The 24,611-nt window shown below is 43.8% G+C and overlaps 2 protein-coding genes across 2 annotated transcripts in view; one reads left to right on the forward strand and one right to left on the reverse strand.

Moving 5' to 3' along the window:
* LOC139424511 (integrin alpha-8-like) overlaps window positions 1-24,599 on the forward strand; it is a 52,811-nt gene extending 28,212 nt beyond the window's left edge. The window contains exons 22-30 of the mRNA XM_071176437.1: window positions 3,495-3,574; window positions 4,348-4,428; window positions 5,749-5,854; window positions 6,463-6,621; window positions 14,737-14,850; window positions 14,929-15,042; window positions 15,170-15,271; window positions 21,007-21,129; window positions 21,222-24,599. Coding sequence (XP_071032538.1) covers window positions 3,495-3,574; window positions 4,348-4,428; window positions 5,749-5,854; window positions 6,463-6,621; window positions 14,737-14,850; window positions 14,929-15,042; window positions 15,170-15,271; window positions 21,007-21,129; window positions 21,222-21,308 — 966 coding nt within the window. The 3' untranslated portion in view covers window positions 21,309-24,599. The remainder of the gene's footprint in view (window positions 1-3,494; window positions 3,575-4,347; window positions 4,429-5,748; window positions 5,855-6,462; window positions 6,622-14,736; window positions 14,851-14,928; window positions 15,043-15,169; window positions 15,272-21,006; window positions 21,130-21,221) is intronic.
* Window positions 6,919-14,071, reverse strand: LOC139424520 (fibrinogen- and Ig-binding protein-like). Its single transcript, XM_071176449.1, has 17 exons — window positions 13,893-14,071; window positions 13,132-13,194; window positions 10,696-10,758; window positions 10,538-10,600; window positions 10,397-10,459; window positions 10,186-10,248; window positions 9,976-10,059; window positions 9,772-9,855; window positions 9,596-9,658; window positions 9,388-9,450; window positions 9,212-9,295; window positions 8,656-8,718; window positions 8,504-8,566; window positions 8,311-8,394; window positions 7,951-8,004; window positions 7,720-7,848; window positions 6,919-7,257 (listed from the first exon to the last, which is right to left on the reverse strand). Exons 7-17 carry the CDS (start codon window positions 10,043-10,045, stop codon window positions 6,950-6,952), a joined length of 1,065 nt encoding a protein of 354 aa, XP_071032550.1. The 5' UTR covers window positions 10,046-10,059; window positions 10,186-10,248; window positions 10,397-10,459; window positions 10,538-10,600; window positions 10,696-10,758; window positions 13,132-13,194; window positions 13,893-14,071; the 3' UTR covers window positions 6,919-6,949.
* Window positions 24,600-24,611: the final 12 nt, after the last annotated feature.

The raw sequence follows: 24,611 nt of genomic DNA on the forward strand, positions 1-24,611 counted from the left end.
TGGAAACAACCACTTCCTGTCCAAACAGGAAGCTGTCACTCAGATACAGTGGTGCTGATTGATAGTTACCATGCTGAAGGATCACCCAGATACCCCGTGCCCCACTGAGTCCCACACTCTGAAGCTGTCTGTGGGTATTTCTGTGTGTGTTAATCCGTTCGCCCTTGCATGACACATCCAGGAAGCACAGGCTTTGTAAAGTAAAGAGTGGTCCCATCTGACATGTAACTCTACCCTGTGTTTCTGTAACCGCTCTGTCTGTCTGTCTGTCTGTCTGTGTGTGTGTGTGTGTGTGTGTGTGTGTGCGTGTGTGTGTGTGCGTGTGTGTGCGTGTGTGTGTGTGTGTGTGTGTGTTGTGTGTGTACGTGGCTACATGCATGCGTGTGTGTTGTGACCCTGAGAGTGGTATTTGTTAGCTCTAGAAGCGACACACGTGTGTGCACGTCAGCTCTCCTTCAGACCAGATGTTTCCCAGACATACTTACCCTTGCCCCTTTGGACCTGTAGGAATTCATGAGCTCTTATAGAATAAACACACACACACACACACACACTAATCATGCAGCCGGAGTAACGACGCTTGTATACCATTTTGAATGTATCTTCTTCTCATTCTAATATGTTTGAGTCAAGCCTCTAAACTGCAGACTGCCTCGCCATGTTTCTTTACAAGGTTGTCTATTGTCAGCAGTTTTGGTATTTTATTAGGATCCCCAGTAGCTGGTGCTAAAGCAGCAGCTACTCTTCCTGGGGTCAACAAGCGTAGCGGTGAAAACAGACACTGTTTATGGGTGACATCCCAGATGGCAGGGCTGCCGGTAAATGTGTATCGAGGCAGCATTTACCACAGCACTTTTCAATCACTTTTGATTTAGTTTAATAAAATATATCTACGCAAAGTGTAAAAGAAAAGGGGCAAAGTGCTGTTTTTTTAGACCGATTTGCCTCATGATTTGTCTGTCTTTCACACCGAAGTGCTGCTACAGGCTCTTTGTGTGTCTTGACCAATCAGATTAATGCTCAAGGCGCTCTCCACTTTCCTCTGGTATTTATTTAGCGAGCTGATAGCACATCACTCCCAACAGACACAAGCAAAAACTCTTACATCAATGGAGCAGCCTTTACTCCTAAACATTAGCGATCTGACATGTGTTGCATGGTAACGAGACACTTTTTGAGTCTGATCCACTGTAGGCTACTAACAGCAGCTGCATAGTCAGGCCTCCTATGGGCCCTGTCCCTCTGGCCAGGGTAAACGAAGTGGTAACGTAGTGTGGGCTATTTATAACCCAATGGGATTACATTTAGTTTATATTTCAACTTGGGCTAACCAGGTTACCTAGACTTTTTCAATCCAAGAGTATAAACTTGAATTAATCATTAAACACAGTAGCTGACATAGACTGTGAGTACATTTTGTTATGAGTATTACAGTTGAGCAGGAGCAGGACTACATGATGCAAACCTGCATATTATCTAATCATGTAGCTTTCTGAGTGTCTGTGTATAGGACCCCCCCCCAGTCCTTCTTTAAAATATAATTCATAACAACAAGTACAAGGTTGCTGCAGTTTAACAGGGCTTTCATCCTCCCCAAGGCCAGGAGTTTTTTTAAACCATGTGACATGATTAGAAAAACTCTGGTCCCATCATAGCCCATATTCAACAGATGAATCACGTCATACCGTATAAGGGCTGGAGTTTTACCTGGTTAGGTTACCAGACCACTCTGGGGCCTGTGGTGCCACCTCTGCCAGACGATCAGCATGTATAATGTGAACAGAAACGGCCCCTCCACAGAGCCCTGTGGAACACCATATATAGCCTTGGAGCAATCAGAGGTCTCACTGGGCAGAAAAATGAATTGATACCTGTCTGTTAGTTTGGTCGACAGCGTCAATCCCTGCTCTTACATCAAGGAATGTGAGAACAGTCACAGAGCCTCAGTCGTTTATTGGTCGATGCATTAGATCATTTCCTTGACAAACGCTGTCTCTGTACTATGGTGGGTTCTACAGAACATCCAGGTTAGACAGTTTTACAGTGGTGGTGGGGCTGTTCAGAATATGGGAGAGAAGTGACAGGAAATAAATGTTTTCCAGATTTGGGGAGAGAGATATATTTGGGTCACTTTGTCTGTCTCTCTCTCTTTCTCTCAGCCTGGGGACCTCAGTGATTTAGACTCATTTGGTCTTTCGTCGTCTCTGAGTTGTTCTGATTCTCTCTCTGATGTGCAATAAAGTCTCTGACTTTGGAGTCCTAATGAGTTTCCACCCTCAGGCTTCTCTCTTGTAGTTTTAGCGAGTGTTTTAAGAGTTTCCGGCATTGACTAGTGTCTAACATGTTGTTCATGAGAACATTATTACACAAACACAAGAAGCCATTATCATACTCATGGTTATGAACTAAAGCCCTCCACGTGGTGTGAGTTAAGCAAGGGTAGAGGGGGGTTTAACTGGGGTCTGGAGGGGAAGGGATCTGGTCTGTCTCAGCCCACAGATCTGTACTGATCCTCCAACTGAGACACACACACACAATACAGATACGTAACCCAGATGCACACACCATGGCCAGGTTCTGGTTAGTTTTCACAAAAGGAAACTGTAGATGGGGTTAGAAGGCTGCTCGCTTTAACACTTACAGATGTCACTGACATAGACTTTGATTCGTCTCTCTCTGACTTTCTGTCTCTGTCCCTCTCTCTCTGTCTCTGTCCCTCTCTCTCTGACTCTCTGTCTCTGTCCCTCTCTCTCTGACTATCTGTCTCTGTCCCTCTCTCTCTGACTCTCTGTCTCTGTCTCTGTCTCTCTCTGACACTGTCTCTGTCCCTCTCTCTTTGTCACTCTGTCCCTCTCTCTCTGTCTCTGTCCCTCTCTCTCTGACTCTCTGTCTCTGTCCCTCTCTCTCTGACTCTCTGTCTCTGTCCCTCTCTCTCTGACTCTCTGTCTCTGTCCCTCTCTCTCTGTCTCTGTCCCTCTCTCTCTGTCTCTGTCCCTCTCTCTCTGACTCTCTGTCTCTGTCCTTCTCTCTCTGACTCTATGTCTCTGTCCCTCTCCCTTTGTCCCTCTCTCTCTGACTCTCTGTCTCTGTCCCTCTCTCTCTGTCTCTGTCCCTATCTCTCTGACTCTCTGTCTCTGTCCCTCTCTCTCTGACTCTCTGTCTCTGTCCCTCTCCCTTTGTCCCTCTCTCTCTGTCTCTGTCCCTCTCCCTTTGTCCCTCTGTCCCTCTCTCTCTGACTCTCTGTCTCTGTCCCTCTCTCTCTGACTCTCTGTCTCTGTCCCTCTCTCTCTGACTCTCTGTCTCTGTCCCTCTCTCTCTGACTCTCTGTCTCTGTCCCTCTCCCTTTGTCCCTCTGTCCCTCTCTCTCTGACTCTCTGTCTCTGTCCCTCTCTCTCTGACTCTCTGTCTCTGTCCCTCTCTCTCTGACTCTGTCTCTGTCCCTCTCTCTTTGTCTCTCTGTCCCTCTCTCTCGGTCTCACTGTCTCTGTCTCCAGGTATCTGTAGGTTTAAGGTTTGCTGTCCAAAGGCTGGATGATGCCGGTCCTCACATTGACTTTGACCTACAGATCCACAGGTGACAGACACACACACACTGCTGAAGAGCTGTGACACACATAACTGTAAAAAGGAACCTCTGTCAGAATTATTATTTTTTTTTTTTTTGTGGTATCCAATTGTTGTAGTAGCTACTATCTTGTCTCATTGCTACAACTCCCGTACGGGCTCGGGAGAGACGAAGGCTGAATGTCATGCGTCCTCCGATACACAACCCAACCAGCCGTACTGCTTCTTAACACAGCGCGCATCCAACCCGGAAGCCAGCTGCACCAATGTGTCGGAGGCTACACCGTGCACCTGGCAACCTTGGCTAGCGCGCACTGCGCCCGGCCCGCCACAGGAGTCGCTGGTGCGCGATGAGACAAGGAGATCCCTACCGACCAATCCCTCCCTAACCCGGACGACGCTAGGCCAATTGTGCGTCGCCCCACGGACCTCCCGGTCGCGGCCGGTTACGACAGAGCCTGGGCGCGAACCCAGGGACTCTGATGGCACAGCTGGCGCTGCAGTACAGCGCCCTTAACCACTGCGCCACCCGGGAGGCCCCCTCTGTCAGAATTCTGAGTATTTCTGTGGCTTTCCCAAACAAAGAGCGTCGAGACAGATGACCGGAGGAAAACAGACGAGACAAAATATTGCCTGTTCACTTCGCCACAAACACATGGTCACTCACTCATTTACTCACACACGCGCGCATGCACACACACCATACATCGTCACCATACATCGCCATGGTGCAGACATTACATCCAAACATCTTTACTGACTCGTGTGCCTCTTATCTTACAGTTCAAACAAAGACAGCTCCAAGAGCAACCCAGTCAGTCTGTCTCTCTCCATCTCTGCCAGAGCTCAGCTAGACCTGAGGGGGTGAGTTACACATCTCTGTTCTGGTTGATCTTTTTGCTAACCCTGTGACAGTAGAATATCTTTGCTCTGTTTGATGCACATTGTTGTCATACAGTGTATATCTTTGTCTCATGCCATGTAGGTGAGACAGGTTCATATAGTTTGCTGTATTTCTATTGCTCAGTGTGGTTGAGCCTGTGTATGTTAGTCTGTGTATGTTAGTCTGTGTATGTTAGTCTGTGTATGTTAATCATCTATGTGTATGTTAGTCTGTGTATGTTAGTCTGTGTATGCTAATCATGCACACTTGGGCCAGTGCTAGTGCTACTTGGTCACACACACACACACACACACACACACACACACACACACACATACACACACACACATGCCTGCACACACATACACACATGCGCTTGCATACACACACACACACACACACATGTTTGATTTACTATCCTTGTGGGGAACAAAACATTGATTCCCATTCAAACTCCTATTTTCACTAACCGTTAACCTAACCCCAACCTTAACGCTAAGCTTAACCCCTAAGCCTAAAACTAAACCTTACCCTAACTCCTAAGCCTAAAACTAAACCTTACCCTAACTCCTAAGCCTAGAACTAAACCTTACCCTAACTCCTAAGACTAAAACTAAACCTTACCCTAACTCCTAAGCCTAAAACTAAACCTTACCCTAACTCCTAAGCCCAACCCCTAACCCTAAAACTAAACCTTACCCTAACTCCTAAGCCTAACCCTTAACCCTAAAACTAAACCTTACCCTAACTCCTAAGCCTAACCCCTAACTCTAAAACTAAACCTTACCCTAACTCATAAGCCTAACCCCTAACCCTAAAACTAAACCTTACCCTAACTCCTAAGCCTAACCCCTAATGCTAATTGTAACCCTAACTCCCAAGCCTAAAATAGCCTTTTTCCTTGTCAGTCCCCACTTGTCCGAATGTTCCTTGTTTTACTATCCCCCCCACCCCCCACACACAGACACACAAACACACTTCAAAGCCTGGACCCCAGAGTGACTTGGCTGGGTCTACAGATGTTGTACACACAAACAGACAGTGATCTGTGGGGGGGGCTGTGGGTGTTGGGGACTGGAGGGCGGGATGTTAAGGTCCAACCGGCAATGGGTAAGTTGTGTTTGGCAGCGGAGTGGCGAGTGGCTTGGTGTTCACCCCCCAAGTTGTCCTGGACGTTGTAAATCATTTGTTCTCATACTCTCTCTCTCTTCTCTTCTCTTTCTTTCTCTATCGCTCCTCTTTTTCTTTCTTTCTCTCTCCCATCTCTCTCTCTGCCTCTCTCTCTCTCTCTCCCTTTCCAGGGTGTGTCATCCCTCTCAGGTGGTTCTTCCGTTTCCTCATTGGGAGCCCAAAGAGAATCCGGTCAAAGAGGATGACGTAGGACCCCAGGTCACACACATCTACGAGGTACATACACACACAGTAAAAGCAGTAGCCCTGTAAGTACTGGCTGCTGTCTGATCAAAGGCCTCCTGAACAGTGGTAATTACTGTCATAAAGGAAGAGATAGGGGGGGGGGATAAGAGGGGGGATCAGACATACGTTTGTGTGTGTATGTGTGTGTTGAAGAGGCAGTGAAGCAGGACATCTCCTGGATGTCTACAGGGTTTGGGGCTGCAGTTCTCCTGTCCTGCAGTCTGTCCAGCTGGTTATAGTTAGGTCAGCCAGAGTTTCTCTCTCCGAGAATTCCTGCCTGGAGCGCTGAAACCATGTCCTGTTTGGGGGACTCACCATCATCACCCTCAGAATTAATGAGTGTGTGGAAAGGGGCTAAGCTGAGTGGCTTGGTGTTCTCATACTCTCTCGCTCTCACTCTCTCTTTCTTTCTTTTTCCCTCTCTACTCCTCTCCCCCCTCTCTCTCCATCTCCTCTCTCTACTCCTCTCCCCCCTCTCTCTCCATCTCCTCTCTCTACTCCTCTCCCCCCTCTCTATCCATCTCCTCTCTCTACTTCTCCCTCTCTCTCTTCTTCTCATCTCTCTGTCTCTCCTCTCTTTTTCCCTCTTACTCTCTCAGCTCCATAACTCAGGTCCCAGTAGTATCCGGGAGGCGGTGCTCCAGGTGGGCTGGCCCTCTCGTTTCCGTGACGAACACCTGCTCTACGCTCTGGAGGTTCTAACAGTCGGACCAATCAGCTGCCGGAGCAACACCAGCCTCAACCCCCTGGGCCTACAGGTAACACAACCACACCTCCTGCTGAGACTGGACACGACCCTGTACTCATGCAATGATGTTCTATATTTATTAACCTGTATTGGTCTTCAATGTTTTAGAAACAATGGCATAAATGCTTTTGTGAAGTTACAGCCCAGGTAGATCAAAGTGTGCTGACCCAATCTAGCATTGATGTAGCTTGGTTCTTCTCATAATAAAATAGGGTAACGGGGTGTCATCTACCGTCTGGCTTATGTTTGTGATGATGACTGAGGAATGTGCTTTAATGATGACAGGACAAAGTCACTCATTCCATGTTTATTGAAGACTGTAGGAGGACGGAGAGGGACTAGTGGAGTAGGCCCATAGCAGGGTTGGTGGTGAAGAGCAGGATGCCAGTAAAGACAATGTGGTTGTAGTTGTCATCGTACAGGCCCCAGCCCTTAGGAAGCCTTAAGTACACCAGGTCATCTTTCTCTAGCTCCAGAGCCACGGCGCCTGTCATATACTCATAACCACCATGGAAGTTGTCCTGGACGTTGTATATCATTTGCTCTCCATTTTTGACCAAGAAAACACACATTTTCTGTCCAGGCTCTCGGCCCATGGAGGTGAATGTGAAGTAGTAGACTCCTCTCACTGGTGCTGAAAACATACCTGTATCAGAGGGGAAGCAGGGAGAGATCAGCACTATCCATCTCTTTTAGGCACTGTAGCAGCCTGCTAGTGGTTGGGGTCTGTGCCAGTAGCTGGCCCCTGTGGGCACCACAGGCGTTCAGTGGCACCTTAATTGGGTAGGACAGGCTCATAGGAATGACTGGAACGGACTAAAGTGAATGGTATCGAACACATCAAACACATACCATTCCATTCACGCCATTCCAGACAATGTTATGAGCCGTCCTCCCCTCAGCAGCCTCCTGTGGTGGACACGTGAGCATGGAGATTGTGTGTTTATGTTTATACCTTTCTCTGAGTTGTAGATGTATTGCTGTGTGGGTGAACCTGTAGTATTGTTACTGTGTAAGTTTAATCTGTAGTATTGTTACTGTGTAAATTTAATCTGTAGTATTGTTACTGTGTAAATTTAATCTGTAGTATTGTCGGCGTAAACTGTACCAGAGTTTGTGTCGTAACCGTTGCCGATGTTGGTGAAGATTTTTTCATAGACTAGAGTGATCTCAGTTTGAAAGGGTCCCACATATCCTGAGTCCGTCAAACCAACAGAAAAGGCCACCTGTCTTCTGTCTGCGAATACATGAGAATGAATTCGATCAAGTCCACCGTAATGTCTAAAATGTATTAATTTCATACCATACTGTGGGTTTGATTGAATTGATCTGTTCTTACCTAGCCTCAGTTCCTCCACCTGGCTCTCAGCGACACTCAATCTTGCCTCCAGGGCTGAAATAGCAAGAAAATAATATCTTAATAAACTCATACTCTGAGGTAGCTTTGTTGTCATTGCTGTGCTTAGATACATCTTGATTAGATCAATTAGATCAGTCAGCGGTCCAGGAGAGTGACTGTAGCCTAGCTCTTATTAGTGCAGCATAGTTACATGCATTCTCTTTCTCCAGCTCCGCTACTTGCCTCTCACTGGTTGTCACTCTGACCCCAAGGCTAACAGTTCTGCTGCTTGGGCTGGAATCATGCACGTCAATATCCAGAGGCGTTCATCATCTTCTTAAAAAATGTACTACTCATTACCTGCATTCTCTTTCTTCAACTCTGCCACCTGACTCTCACTGGTTGTCACTCTGTTCTTCAAGTCTGACAGTTCTGCTGCTTGGGCTGAAATTATATAAATATTTTAGAGAGGCAAAAGACAATATCCAGAGCTGTGGTTTTTCTTCTTTCTTCTATTGAACAAATGATTAACTTTTTCTAAGTTCATTATTACCTGCATTCTCTTTCTTCAGTTCATCCAGCTTGCTCTCATTGGCTGTCACTCTGGTCCTCAAGGCTAACACAAGTGAATTTCCAGAAATGTTCATGTTTCCAGTGACTTATTTGACTAAATATTTCTCATAGCTAATTGCTTATCATCATTACCTGCATTATTTTTCTCCAGGTCTGCCACGTGACTCTCACCTACTGTCACTCTGGCCTCCAGGGCTAGAAGATCATTTATGCAAGAACATCATTTATGATGACAATGATAAGCCATGATGTAGTTTTGTTACATCGCTTTGTTTTTTCATATCTTGAAATGAGCTGAATCTTATTATGTTCAGGTGAAGAATACATGTAGTCCTTCTTATAAGTGAAACATTTGAGTCACCTGCATTCGCTTTCTTCAGTTCTGCCACCTGCCTTTCGCTGGCTGTCAATCTGGTGCCCAGGGCTGAAATAGTATAAAAATAATTAACAGTAAAAATGGATATCAAACACACACTTTTGCACAATATATCTTACCTGCATTTACTTTCTTCAGTTCAGCTACCTGGCTCTCACTGGTTGTCACTCTGTTCTTCAAGTCTGACAGTTCTACTGCTTGGGCTGAAATTATATAAACATTGTAGAGAGGCAATAAACAATATCCAGAGCTGTGCTTTTTTCTATTGAGTAAATTATTAACTCAATCGTTTTTCAAAACACTTCTTGTTACCTGCATTCTCTTTCTTCAGTTCTGCCACCTGGCTCTGAAGGGTTGTCACTCTGCTCCCCAAGGATAACAGTTCAGCTACTTGGTCTTGAATCATATGAGTCAATATCCAAAGTTGTTCATCTTTCTAGGCAATTAATTATTAACTGAATTATTTTCAATTCACATGTAATCATTACCTGCATTCTCTTTCTCCAGCTCCTCCACCTGTTTCTCACTGGCTGTCACTCTGGCCTCCAGGGCTAGAAAATAGTGTATGCAGGAACAAAATGTATGATTTAAAAGGTTAAACCAAGATGTAGCTTTATGATATCCTGAAATAAACGGAATCATGTTAAAGTGAGAGCTAATATGTGGTAGTTCTTATAAGTAAAGATAAATAGTCACCTGCGTTCTTTCCCTTCAGTTCTGCCACATGACTCTCACTGACTGTCACTCTGGCCTCCAGGGCTAGGAAATAGCTTTGTAACGTCGCTTTGCTTGATTACATCCTAACATTAGCTGAATCATGTGCAGGTGAAGCGTACATGCATTAGCTCTGATAAGTAAAACATTTTAGTCACCTGCATTTTTGGCCATCAGCTCTGCCACCTGGCTCTCACTGGCGGTCACTGTGTTCTCCAGGGCTGACAGCTGTGCTGCTTGATCTGGAATTATAGAAATCTAGTAAAGAGGCAAAAGGTATTATCCAGAACTGTGGTTATTATTTTCTTCTATTGAGCAAATTATTAACATCATTAGTTCATCAGAACACATTTAATTATTACCTGCATTCTCTTTCTTCAGTTCTGCCATCTGGCTCTGAAGGGCTGTTAGTCGGCTTTCCAAGGATAACATTAGTGCTGCTTGGCCTGGAATCATATAAACATAGTAGACGATATGTAACATCCATATGTCATAGGCAATATCCAATATGTTGTTGTTTCTATTGAGAAAGTTAACTCAATATATTTTTTTTTAAAACATCTCGTTATTACCTGCATTCGCTTTCTTCAAGTCTTCCACCTGGTTCTCACTGGTTGTCACTCTGGCCTCCAGGTCTATCATTTTTTTAATGATAAAAACAATGAACCCTGATATGGCTTTGTTACATCACATTGCTTTTCATATCCTGAAATGAGCTGAATCATGTTCAGGTGAGGAATACACAGTATGTAGTAGTTCTTACAAGTAAAACATTTTAGTCACCTGCATTCTTCCCCTTCAGATCCTTCAGCTGGCTCTCACTGGCTGTGGATCTGGCCTCCAGGGCTGAAGTAGTATGAGAGTAATTAACGGTAAATGAGCAGAAAAACACATGTTTGCACCATATAGCTTATCTTACTGTACCTGCATTCTCTTTCTTCAGTTCCGCTACCCGACTCTCACTGGCTGTCACTCTGGCCTACAAGACTAAGATCAGACAGGAAAATGTAGAATGTTTTATTAGTTGTAAGTGTTATTTACTGTCAGAATACATGAGGGTGAAGTTTATATTAGTGCTTTACCTGCATTATTTTTCTTCACTTCGTCCACCTGGCTCTCACTGGCTGTCATTCTGGCCTCCAGCACTGAAGTAGCATGAAAATAAACATTGCTGAACATATCGACCATTGCTGTTTTTTTGTGACCAAATTAGAATTGTTTTAGTTATTTACTTATTTGTTGGGGGGGATTACAGGTACATTATCCATTTCAAAAGTATACGTTTATAAAAACTTGTAATCTGCTGCTCACCAGCAACAAAAAATGGTAAGAAATACATACAGAGTTTAACAATAAATAGTAAATTCAGTATAAACAGGAAAATAAAAAAGAAGTGGGCCTCCCCCAACTTCCCATCCCATTCCCCCAGCCAACATGTCTCCATACAACACCCCCTACCCCCATGTTTCCCACCCCTTCCCATCCCATTCCCCCAGCCAACATGTCTCCATACAACTCCCCCTACCCCCATGTTTCCCACCCCTTCCCATCCCATTCCCCCAGCCAACATGTCTCCATACAACTCCCCCTACCCCCATGTTTCCCACCCCTTCCCATCCCATTCCCCCAGCCAACATGTCTCCATACTACTCCCCCTACCCCCATGTTTCCCACCCCTTCCCATCCCATTCCCCCAGCCAACATGTCTCCATACAACTCCCCCTACCCCCATGTTTCCCACCCCTTCCCATCCCATTCCCCCAGCCAACATGTCTCCATACAACTCCCCCTACCCCCATGTTTCCCACCCCTTCCCATCCCATTCCCCCAGCCAACATGTCTCCATACTACTCCCCCTACCCCCATGTTTCCCACCCCTTCCCATCCCATTCCCCCAGCCAACATGTCTCCATACAACTCCCCCTACCCCCATGTTTCCCACCCCTTCCCATCCCATTCCCCAGCCAACATGTCTCCATACTACTCCCCCTACCCCCATGTTTCCCACCCCTTCCCATCCCATTCCCCCAGCCAACATGTCTCCATACAATTCCCCCTACCCCCATGTTTCCCACCCCTTCCCAACCCATTCCCCCAGCCAACATGTCTCCATACAACTCCCCCTACCCCCATGTTTCCCACCCCTTCCTATCCCATTCCCCCAGCCAACATGTCTCCATACAACACCCCCTACCCCCATGTTTCCCACCCCTTCCCATCCCATTCCCCCAGCCAACATGTCTCCATACAACTCCCCCTACCCCCATGTTTCCCACCCCTTCCCATCCCCTTCCCCCAGCCAACATGTCTCCATACAACTCCCCCCCCCCCCCCCCCCCCCTAGCAACAAGGGTTGCTCATCAGTCACCCACCGCCCACCCTGGCGACCATAGAAAACCCTCCCCATACCACCCCTTCCCCATGGGGCTGAAAGTAAAGAAAGTAAAATAAATATTGAAATAGGTGTGTATATATAGTGCCTAAAGAAAGTATTCACACCCCTTTACTTGTTCCACATTTTGTTGTGTCATAGCCTGAATTAAACATTTATTAAATTGAGATACTGTGTCGCTGACCTACACACAATACCGCATAATGTCAAAGTGGAATTTTGTTTGTTGAAAAGGTTTTTAATTAATAAAAAATGTAAAGCTGAAATGTCTTAAGTCAATAAGTATTCAACCCCTTTGTTATGGCAAACATAAATAAGTTCAGGAGTAAAAATGTGCTTCACAAATCGCATAATAAATTGCATGGACTCATTCCGTGTTCAATAAAATTGGTTAACATGATTTTTGAATGACTACTGTACCCCACACATACAATTATCTGTAAGGTCCCTCAATCGAGTAGTGAATTTCAAGCACAGATTCAACCACAAAGGCCAGGGAGGTTTTTCAATGCCTCGCAAAGAAGGCCACCGATTGGTAGATGTGTACAAATTTAAAAAAGCAGACGCTGAATATCCCTTTGAGCATTTTAAAGTTATTAATTAGGCTTTGGGTGGTGTATCAATAGATCCTGTCACTACAAGATATAGGCGTCCTTCCTAACTCAGTTGTAGAGAGGAAGGAATCAAATCCAGGCTGTTTCACATCCAGCAGTGATTGGGAGTCCCATAGGGCGGCGTACAATTGGCCCAGCGTCGTCCGGGTTTGGCCGGTGTAGGCCGTCATTGTAAATAACAATTTGTTCTTAACTGACTTGCAGAGTTAAATAAAGGTTACTTTTTTTTTTTTATTAAAAAAGGAAACCGCTCAGGGATTTTACTTTGAGACCAATGGTATTTTTAGAACAGTTACAGAGTTTAATGGTTGTGGTATGAGAACTGAAAATGGATCAACAACTTCTAGTAGTAACTGTATCCACTGGTGAATTGGAAGAGAGTGAGGAGACCAGCAATGTGACATAGAGCTTTTTAAAATGACAAGTTCAAAACTTCACTTACAGAATCATACATCTCATATGCAAAAAAAAAATTGCTACATCATGTTAATTCATAGTAGTCTCCTTATTACCTGCATTCTCTTTCTTCAGTTCCACCACCTGGCTCTCACTGGCTGTCACTCTGGCCTCCAGGACTGAAATAGCATGAAAATATGTAGCTGAGATGCAGCTAAAACAAAGCTATGTTTATTTCTCCCTGAAATTAGCTATGCTCATCTGAGGCACAGTAGTTCTTATGAAGTCTACCTTTAAAGAAAGATGGGAACCCCTGTGCTAAGCAATCCCTTTGCGGTAACTCTGGGCTGAAATCATAAGGAAATGTGTCTTGTACATTATCATAAAATGTCCAGCAAAATCCACAGCTGTACATTTTTGATTGAGCTAATGAACTAAATCGTATTTTGTCAAATTAGCATTTTTGTCATCACCTTCGTTCTAGATCTGTAAATGGAACGTCAGTATCACATTGGCACTCTGTCTGTCGTCTAGGTCTGTCAGTTCTGCTGCTTGAGCTTTAATGATAAAGATATACTGTAGCCTGTGTATGATCCATTTCAGCAGCTGACTTTTCTATTGAGTGAATTATTATCTAAATCCATTTAAGAAATGACATCTAACGATGATTATATGTGTTCTCTGTCTTCAGCTTGACCACCCTGTCCCCCCCAGGACTGAAATGGCACCAACATAAATGTCCAAACTTATCAATCAATACAGAATGAGAGTTAAGCACTACTTACTTTCGCAGTGTGATCGGTTTCATTAGCTGTATTATTACGTGAGGCTACCTTTGTTCTTTCTTTCTCTGTCTATATGTGCATTACTACAGTACCTGTGTTCTTATTCTCCAACTTCTCTACTCGTTTCTTTGTGTTGTTCAGCATGAGTCTCAGGTGATACAGCTCATCCCAGACAGCATCTATGGTAGTGAATAGAATGTTCTGGTCAATCTGATCCATCCCTCCTTTACTCTCTCCCTCAGCCCAGGCCCCAGACAGATAGAACATCAGCACCAGCATAGCTACAACACCCCTCATTTTGAATGATGCCTTAGTTCAATAGTAATGAAATGTCTATGAGTCTCAGTACCAGCAAAAAGAAGGGGGGGGGGCAGAATGGGGAATCTTTATAGAAACACGTCAACAAGAACTAGCCCACTACGTGAGAAGTCAACATGTGGTGGATATAAAAAAATAGCACCAAGGGCATCTGATCAAACATCAAGAGAACCAGAGTAACCCAGAATCCCTGTGTTGTTTGGTCTCTTATTTTTCCACAAGGTTGAAAACTGACTACAAGGCTGCTGATCAGGCTACTAGACAGTGTGTCATCTACAATGTGTAGGCTTATGTATGCCTTGCAAAAGTGTTCAAACCCCTTGGATTTCTTCACATTTTTTTGTGTTAGAAAGTGGGATTCAAATGGACTTCATTGTAATTTTTTGTTTAGACAAAATACTATGTAATGTCAAAGTCTAATAAAAATTATATTTAAAAAAATTATAATAAAAATGTGATAACTTTAGCAAGGTACTGTAAGTGTGTACCTGTGGTGTTTTATGTTTAGATGATTGGTTGGTCTTAAAAGTGGTTTGTAATAATGTGACTTCATTATCTCCTCTCCTTCTCGCTCTCACACTCGCTCGCTCTATCTCTCTTTCTGTCTCTCTCTCTCAGACATCCTCTGTTCAGGACACTCCAGAACTGTTGGGCTTTCTGAGGAACAGTAGCTCTCCTCACCGCTACAGACGAGCCACCAATGCTGCCCAGCCCTACAGCAGCAAGACCCTGGTACTTACTTTCAGTGTCAGCTTGTTTGGTATACAGCAGCAGTTTTGGAATGTATATGAACTCTCTTTCTCTCTGTAGAACTGCAGTAACATCATTTGTCTAAGAGTTCTGTGTGTGGTCGGGCGGTTGGACCGTGGTCAGAGCGCTGTAGTCAAGATCCGCTCCCGACTCTGGGCTCACACCTTCCTCCAGGTGAGCACAAGCACACAAACATAAACCCAGACTTATATACTAATGGGAGTATTAGTATTATTGTATGTATTAATGTTATTATTAGTATTAAGAAATAAAGTATCTATAACATGTATTCACCTTGCAGAGACGTAACGACCCATACCTCCTCAACTCTACCGTGTCCTTCAGAGTGACGGCCCTGCCCTACCGCCTCCAACCCTCCTCCTTACCCCAACACACCACTTCAGTAAGATACCTCTGACACTAACCCATACCTCCTCAACTCTACCGTGTCCTTCAGAGTGACGGCCCTGCCCTACCGCCTCCAACCCTCCTCCTTACCCCAACACACCACTTCAGTAAGATATCCCTGACACTAACCCATACCTCCTCAACTCTACCGTGTCCTTCAGAGTGACGGCCCTGCCCTACCGCCTCCAACCCTCCTCCTTACCCCAACACACCACTTCAGTAAGATATCCCTGACACTAACCCATACCTCCTCAACTCTACCCTGTCCTTCAGAGTGACGGCCCTGCCCTAACGCCTCCAACCCTCCTCCTTACCCCAACACACCACTTCAGTAAGATATCCCTGACACTAACCCATACCTCCTCAACTCTACCGTGTCCTTCAGAGTGACGGCCCTGCCCTACCGCCTCCAACCCTCCTCCTTACCCCAACACACCACTTCAGTAAGATATCCCTGACACTAACCCATACCTCTACACTCTTATGAGAAAAGGAGCCTGGAAGAACCTTCTGAGATTCAAAATATTGCCACACAGGGAAATTTTCCAATTCAAAAAGTACTTAAGTACTTTACACCACTGGTCTTTGAGGAACCCCTGTTTAAAGGTTGAAACCGGAACCTTTTTGTGATGGGAGGGGTTCAATTTTGAACTTTTTCAATAATATATTGTAGAGGCTGTGAGCCTTTCAGAAGATTGGAGGCATGGCTTATTTGGCCACCCATTATGAGTAAATGTCATTCCTGCTCATCATGTTAAGTTTATACACTGCATATTACATATTCTAATAAAATAATAATGATATTAACATTACTGATTACATATACATACAATACCTTTCAAACGTTTGGGGTCACTTAGAAATGTCCTCGTTTTTTAAAGAAAAGCAAAAAATAGTTTTTCAAGTGCTGATTAAAGAAGCAATAAAACTGGCCTTCTTTAGACTAGTTGAGTATTTGGAGCATCAGCACTTGTGGGTTCGATTACAGGCTCAAAATGTCCAGAAACAAAGTCCTTTCTTCTGAAACTCGTCAGTCTATTCTTGTTCTGAGATATTAAGGCTATTCCATGTGAGAAATTGCTAAGTAATTGAAGATCTCATACAACGCTGTGTACTACTCCCTTCACAGAACAGTGGTAGGCCCCGATGCACAACTGAGCAAGAGGACAAGTACATCAGTGTCTAGTTTGAGAAACAGACGCCTCAAAAGTCCTCAACTGGCAGCTTCATTAAATAGTACCCGCAAAAGACCACTTTATGCGATGTGCAATGTAGAGAACACCGGAAGAAGAATTATAATTTAAATACCATAGTGAAATATTGTAATGATTGTTTATGTGTCAATTAATTCCATAGGGGATGGGTTGCCGATTGGCGATTTGACACACGAAAATAAAATGTAATTCATTCATACATAAGTTATAAAGTGGTAACTATTCCAACTTTGGGATTTGCATAGGCTCTTGAGGAGCTCATACACCTCTGTAAGCTCCATTGAAGCTACACAACTGTCAGTGTTCAACCTTAACATATGATGACAATAGAACAGATGAACAGGTGTCAGAGGAAGACAGAGAGCGCCTGAGTGAACATTTCTCAATTCCTGAATTGTTGGAGGCCATTAAATCCTTACCTTCTAATACATCACCTGGGGAGGATGGCTTCCCTCCAGAGTTCTATAAAGAATTTAGGGAGCTGTTGGTCCCCTACCTTATGGAGGTACTTAAAAAAGCTGGGGAAGACAACTGCTTTCCAGAGTCTTTCTCTCAAGCAGTGATTACTGTAATCCACAAGAAAGGGAAAAACCTGCTAAAGTCCACCTCCTATAGACCAATCTCCTTAACACGGATTGTAAACTGGTCACCAAGATGTTATCTAAGAGACTGGAGTCATGTCTTCCCCTGTTGGTCAACCCAGATCAGACTGGCTTCATAATTAATAGATTGTCCTCCAATAATCTCAGAAGGTTCTTTAATATAATTCACCTTGCTAACAAAAACAAAATACCAAGTGTCGCAGTCTCCCTCGACGCTGAAAAGGCCTTTGATAGGGTTGAATGGCCATAACTCTTTCGCGTCTTGGAAAAGTTTGGTTTAGGTACTGTGTTTGTAAATTTGCTAAAATCACTACAAATCAACTAAAGCTAGGATTGCTACCAATGGGATTACCTCCTCCTCTTGCCCTCTCTATAGGGGGAACGGACAAGGTTGCCCAATTAGTCCTGACCTCTTTGCCCTCGCCATCAAACCTTTAGCTGAGGCTATTAGAACGTACCCTGACATACATGGCTTTGAGGTGGGCCCCCATACCCATAAATTATTACTCTTTGCGGACGACCTTATCTTATTTCTAACAAAACCAGAACACTCCCTCTCTCACTTGCAGGTCCTAATACAGTGTTATAGGTCTTTCTCTGGATATAAGGTCAATTTTGATAAAAGCGAAATCTTACCGTTGTCTGTCTTTGACTACCATACCATCAAGCACAAGTTTCCTTTTAGATGGTCGCCTATGGGCTTCACATATTTGGGCATAATGGTGGATGGTAACCTGCACAACCTCTATAAACTTAATCTGGCCAGCTTGTTGCATAAGGTGGAGGGTGACCTTTGTAAATAGATGGACTTGCCTCTCACTCTACTGGGTAGAATCAATGCAATTAAAATGAATGTCCTGCCCAGATTTCTATATTTGTTTCAATCTCTCCCTATCCCTGTGCCCGCAGCATTCTTTTCCTCTCTCGACAAGCTGACCATACGGTTTATCTGGCACGGCAAAACCCCTAGGCTTGGTCTGGATTATCTGAACTTTGATTATGGTCAAGGGGGCTTAAAGAATGTACTACTGGGCTGCACAGTCTAGGTTTCTGGCTCAGAGGTTTGACAATGGTCCCTCTCCCTCATGGTTGAACATTGAAAAGCTTGAGGTAAATGATGACACTGGGGCAGAATTGTTTTACAAATGGGACAGAAAATCTATAAAAACCATCACAGACAAACCTTTAGTCATACATTCTGTCCTGGCATGGTGCAAACTGCATGAGCTGTTCAGACGAGGGGGATTCCTTTCCCCTAAAACCCCTTTATGGAACAATAGATTGATTCCTATGTTATTCCAGAATAGTAACTTTAGACCATGGTCTGATAAGGGGATCACTCTTCTGGAACATTGTTACGAGGAGGGAGTTCTTATGTCTTTTGATCAGCTGAAACAGAAATACCACTTGCCTAACAGGGACTTCTTTAGCTACCTACAACTACGACATTTTATTAGGGTGACTCTCACCCCATCTAGACTGCACAAGTTCAACCAAGATATCTCCTCCCTATGTTTTAGATGTGGCTCAGATGAAGGAACATTCCTCCATTCCACTTGGCAGTGTTCAAAACTACACGGTTTCTGGCAGGGGGTATGCTATACCATATCCTCAATTCACGGGGTTGCATTCCCTTTAGACCCGGAGGTCTGTCTACTGGGTAACTGTACTAACTCCAATCTTAGGCAAAGCCATACTATAAAGCTAACAGAAATATTGCTAGCGATGGCCACGAAATGTATTGCCTTGAAATGGAAATTGGATTCCTCCCTGCCAGTTGCAATGTGGCTATCGGAAGTTAATAGTTGTATCCCACTGGAGAAAATCACTTACTGCTTGAGGAATAAGTTAGAGACATTTTACAGAATTTGGCAACCTTTTATTGACTATATGGAGAATCTCCCCCCACATCTCATTGATTGAATCTCTATATAACCCTCACATAATGTTTCACACGTAATGTATAGCATGTAGCTTATGATCCAATGACTCATTATTTTTATTTTTTATTTTAGTCTTTATTATGACTTATTTATTGTATGTTTGTGTATGTATGTATATATTGCTGTCTAATATCTTTTCACTTTTGTTTTGAATGTTCTTATTTGGAAAATGCAAAAATAAAAAATATTTTTTAAAAGAACAGATGAACAAGAATGACATTTACCCCCTAAAAAGATCTATCTGAAAGCCACGTCCCTACTAAGCCATGCCTCCAGTCAAGGGTTTTGCTACATTAAAACATTAAAGGTTCTTCCAAAACAAATAATTTTATTTGTCAGATACACATGGTTAGCAGATGTTAATGCGAGTGTAGCGAAATGCTTGTGCTTCTGGTTCCGATCATGCAGTAATATCTAACAATTAATCTAAAAAATTTACAACTACCTTACAAGTGTAAAGGAATGAATAAGAATATGTACATAAAGATATGTGGATGTGCGAGGGCCGAACGGCATAGGCAGATGCAGTAGATGGTATAGAGTACAGTATATACATATGAGATGAGTAATGTAGGGTATGTAAACATTATTTAAAGTGGCTAGTGATACATTTATTACATCCAATTTTTAATTATTAAAGTGGCTAGAGATTTGAGTCAGTATGTTAGCAGCAGCCACTCAATGTTAGTGATGGCTGTTTAGCAGTCTGATGGCCTTGAGATAGAAGCTGTTTTTCAGTCTCTCTGTCCCTGCTTTGATGCACCTGTACTGACCTCACCTTCTGGATGATAGCGGGGTGAACAGGCAGTGGCTCGGGTGGTTGTTGTCCTTGATGATCTTTTTGGCTTTCCTGTGACATCGGGTGGTGTAGGTGTCCTGGAGGGCAGGTAGTTTGCCCCCTGTGATGCGTTGTGCAGACCTCACTACCCTCTGGAGAGCCTTACGGTTGTGAGCGGAGCAGTTGTCGTACCAGGCGGTTATACAGACTGACAGGATGCTCTCGATTGTGCATCTGTAAAAGTTTGAGTGTTTTTGGTGACAAGCCAAATTTCTTCAGCCTCCTGAGGTTGAAGAAGCGCTGCTGCGCCTTCTTCACGACGCTGTCTGTGTGGGTGGACCGTTTCAGTTTGTCCGTGATGTGTATGTGGAGGAACTTAAAACTTTCCACCTTCTCCACTACTGTCCCGGTCGATTTTGATAGGGGGATGCTCCCTCTGCTGTTTCCTGAAGTCCACGATCATCTCCTTTGTTTTGTTGACATTGAGTGTGAGGTTATTTTCCTTACACCACACTCCAAGGGCCCTCAACTCCTCCCTATAAGTCATCTCGTCATTGTTGGTAATCAAGCCTACCACTGTAGTGTCGTCTGCAAACTTGATGATTGAGTTGGAGGCGTGCATGGCCACGCAGTCATGGGTGAACAGGGAGTACAGGAGAGGGCTGAGAACACACCCTTGTGGGGCCCCAGTGTTGAGGATCAGCGGGGTGGAGATGTTTCCTTCTCTCACCACCTGGGGGCGGCCCGTCAGGAAGCCCAGGACCCAGTTGCACAGGGCGGGATTGAGACCCAGGGTCTCGAGCTTAATGACGAGTTTGGAGGGTACTATGGTGTTGAAATGCTGAGCTGTAGTCGATGAACAGCATTCTTACATAGGTATTCCTCTTGTCCAGATGGGTTAGGGCAGTGTGATTGCGATTGCGTCGTCTGTGGACCTATTGGGGCGGTAAGCAAATTGGTGACATCCACCCTAAAGATGTGACATCCACCCTAACTAGTACCTACAATAACCCTTACCCTGAACCCCATCCAGCCTGCAACTAAGTGTGTGTGTGTGTGTGTGTGTGTGTGTGTGTGTGTGTGTGTGTGTGTGTGTGTGTGTGTGTGTGTGTGTGTGTGTGTGTGTGTGTGTGTGTGTGTGTGTGTGTGTGTGTGTGTGTGTGTGTGTGTGTGTGTGTGTGTGTGTGTTATAGATGGGTACACTGGTGCTTTGGGGAACTCCTGATGTGGCGTTTGCTATTCCTCTGTGGGTCATCATCCTAGCCATCCTACTGGGACTGCTGGTCCTGGCCATGCTAACACTGGCCATGTGGAAGGTACACACACACACACACACACACACACACACACACACACACACACACACACACACAAGGACTTTAGTATAACTTAACCCTCTATTCCTCAGTGTGGTTTCTTTGACCGGGCTCGGCCGCCAGCGGATGACGTGTCAGACCGTGAGCAGCTGACTTCTGACCAATTAGCAGACGCCTAAGAACACTCACTGGCACCATGAAGACCAGTTCCTGATTCGAGGAGGCTGTTTGGGATGAGTTCCACCTCTTGAGTGAAATTAAATGAGATCTGCAGGCAGACTGCAAACTCACAAACCAAAGGCTGAAGTACCATTAAGACTGGGATTCAAACGGCACCAGAGAGACTGGGAACCATGCACACAGACGGAACTACACACATTAACACTATTTAAGCCAACACAATGACTTGGATGTATATGAGGCCTCAAGACAATTTTGAACAAGTAGAATGGACTCTGGTTCTAACCCTGCTTGTAGTTGAATATGTTTCTATGCACCGCTTGCCTCTGTGGGTTAGGCTACTTGGGGATCTGTATGGTTGGATAATTCAGTTGGAGTTAACCAGTCTGGCTAACTCCAAATGGAGTTACCATCTGATGTCAGTGACTTGGTGTCCGCCTGCTTTCACTGTTAAATACATTCCATCATTGATCAATCACACACATGCACACACACGAATGCACATGCAAACACACGCATGCACACACACACACGCAAACACAGGGGGCTGTACAGTATATATCTATGGATGGTGTATGTGCAATATTGGGATATTCTGTGTGATACTGAAGCTTGTTTACACTGGTATTATTTTATTAGAACTTGATGTTCAAATTGTTTGTGTATATTGTTTAGTTAGTATACTATTGTGTATGTGAGTGTTTTTGTTGGTATATTAGTGTATGTGTCTTCGGAAAGTAGAAGAACCCTTAACTTTTTCCACATTTTGTAATATTACAGCCTTATCCTAAAATTCATTAAATCATTATTTTCCCTCATCAATCCACACACAATACCCCATAATGACAAAGCAAAAACAGGTTTTTAGAAATGTTTGTACATTTCTTAAAAAAAAAAAAAAACTATTACATTTACATACGTATTCAGACCCTTAACTCAGTCTGAGGTCCTAAGCGCTCTGAGGCAGGTTTTCATCAAGGATCTCTCTGTACTTTGCTCTGTTCTTTCCCTTGAATCTGCCAAAGGTGCTTCAGCAAAGTACTGAGTAAAGAGTCTGAATACTTATGTACATGTGATATTTCCATTTTTCTTTCAAAATAAATGAGCAAAAATGACTAAAAATCTGTTTTTGCTTTGTCATTATGGAGTATTGTGTGTAGATTGATGAGGAGAAAAAAACAATTTAATCAATTTAAGAATAAGGCTCTAACATAACAAAATGTGGAAATAATCAAGGGGTCTGAATACTTTCCGAAGGCACTGTAAGTGTTAAAACAGTGCAGTGTTTATAACGGGTCCAACTGTTTACAAAAATAACGTGGGACTGGGCTAAATACAAAAGGAATTGCATTAACATTAGCATTATCCAATGTGAGAGGTTTAGGCCTAGATTCAATCAGACCCATTGTTAATCGGCACTAGCCAACACCCCATAACTAGCCGACAACCCCAGAATGATTCTAAACACATTTAAAAAGAAAGGGAAAGTCATTGAGTTACATATCTGAAAACACAACACTAAAGTATACAACATAATATTACTTCAGTACAAAGCAAAAATGTAATAGCCTAACAATGTCAGGTGATTAGGTGATCTTCTAGGCCAATATAGCAGTAACCTCAAGGGCTGGAGGTGGGGCCAAGAACACTAACTGGATATCATCAGGTCCCAGCTGAAATAAAATGAGTTGGTTGAGCCTTGAATGGTCTACTTAATTTCGTCTAATTGTAGGAAAATGAGTTGGGCCAAAGAGAGGGTGAGGGAGGATTGATAGATCCAATAGAATCCAATCCAATAGAATCCTTCTGCGTGCCAACAGGGAGGCAAAGGCAATAGCATCTAGCTGTCTATTGGTCAGGGAAGGATTGTTGTTTGGTACTCCAAAAATTGCAATTTCTGCACTAGGCTGCAACTCTATATCCAATGCTTCAGAAAGGGTTTTAAATATAGTGGACCAGTAGTCTGCCAGACTGGGACAAGACCAGAATATGTGAGTCCAATGCGCCAAGGAGCTTTTACACCTGTGACATGTACCATCAATATTTGGGTAGAATTTGGAGAGTCTGGCCTTACTGAAATGGATACCTTAAACTGTATAAGGCCGAGCCGGGCACAAGAGGAGCTTCCATTTACCCCAAGTAAGGCGCTATTCTAGACTTTGTCCGAGGTCTCTCAATCAAGTCCCTTTTCCCTCTCAGATGACGGGTTATCAAGGGACATGATTATCAAACAAATAAATACATGGAAATACCTAAATACACTTGAATGGGATAATTACATTTGATAGCGAAGTCATCAAAATTGGCAAAGGTGCCATCTATATAAAGGTCACTAAACTTAGTAAGGCCATTCCTCTGCCACAAACTTCAAGCTGAATTTAGATTGACTGGATGGAAGAGGTGATTATTACATATAGGATCTTGAATAGAGAAATCACAGAATTTGACGGAATTAAGGCCAAATTTTAAGAGTATTGACAACAATTGGATAGGATGTATAGCGCAAAGCTGAAAGAGTAAGATTGGAGGTTACTAAAGCTGACAAAGAGGAAGAGAAATAGGAGATGACTTCTGTTTGACACCAGTCAGTTTCTGGGGTGCGAAGCCAGTAAACAATATTTTGTATATTCGCTGCCCAGTAATAATACATAACATTAGGAAGGGCTAGTGTGTTCTAGCTCTCTGGAGGAATGCTTTACGTATTCTTGGACTCTCACCGTCCCGTCCCCCCCCCCCCCCCCCCAAAAGAGGCTTGGGTAGAAAAATAGCTGATGTTTTGGCAGTGTCGTAGGTGTAACTGCATTGGAGCAGTCAGATTGGTGAGCAGCTGCTCTTGATAACTGCCATGAAGCCCCACCGTCCCACAAATTTAACTAAATAATGAGGCTTTCTATCAGCCTAATCGAGGTGAAGATTACATCTCACATTCTCATGTTTAAATTTGTAAACAAGGCTACATGGGATTTCTCTTAATGCGACGCTGTGCAGCCAATGGTAATGTCCTCTTTAGGTATAATACCAGGAGCCAATTGTGGATTTGGCAGCTCTAGCGCAGTTACACCTCCGACACCGCCAAAACAAGCACTATGCAGATGTCGGCTGAAGTGGATCTGATTGAATAGAGCCATTAGGGAGTAAGGTTCAAACTTCATTTCAATTTACTTCACTTCTAGTAATTCACAGTATGTAAATATGAAGGATTTTTGTCACAAATTTGATTTGTGTTTTGTTTTTGTACTGAAGAACACTGAAAGATTATTGAAATAAAGTGTCCTTAATTGCCAAGTCTACATTTTCTAATA

Source organism: Oncorhynchus clarkii, chromosome 2 (genome assembly GCF_045791955.1).
Source record: "Oncorhynchus clarkii lewisi isolate Uvic-CL-2024 chromosome 2, UVic_Ocla_1.0, whole genome shotgun sequence".
In the NCBI taxonomy this organism is placed as follows: Eukaryota; Metazoa; Chordata; class Actinopteri; order Salmoniformes; family Salmonidae; genus Oncorhynchus; species Oncorhynchus clarkii.

Excerpts from the sequence above, each read along its gene's own strand:
- LOC139424520 (XM_071176449.1), bottom strand. The coding sequence starts at position 10,045 with ATGTTATCCTTGGAAAGCCGACTAACAGCCCTTCAGAGCCAGATGGCA. Across the intron at positions 9,296-9,387 it reads GCTGGAGAAAGAGAATGCAG|ACCAAGTAGCTGAACTGTTA; the intron begins GTAATGATTACA and ends ATATGATTCAAG. Across the intron at positions 8,567-8,655 it reads CCTGGAGAAAAATAATGCAG|CCTTGAGGACCAGAGTGACA; the intron begins GTAATGATGATA and ends CACTTGTGTTAG.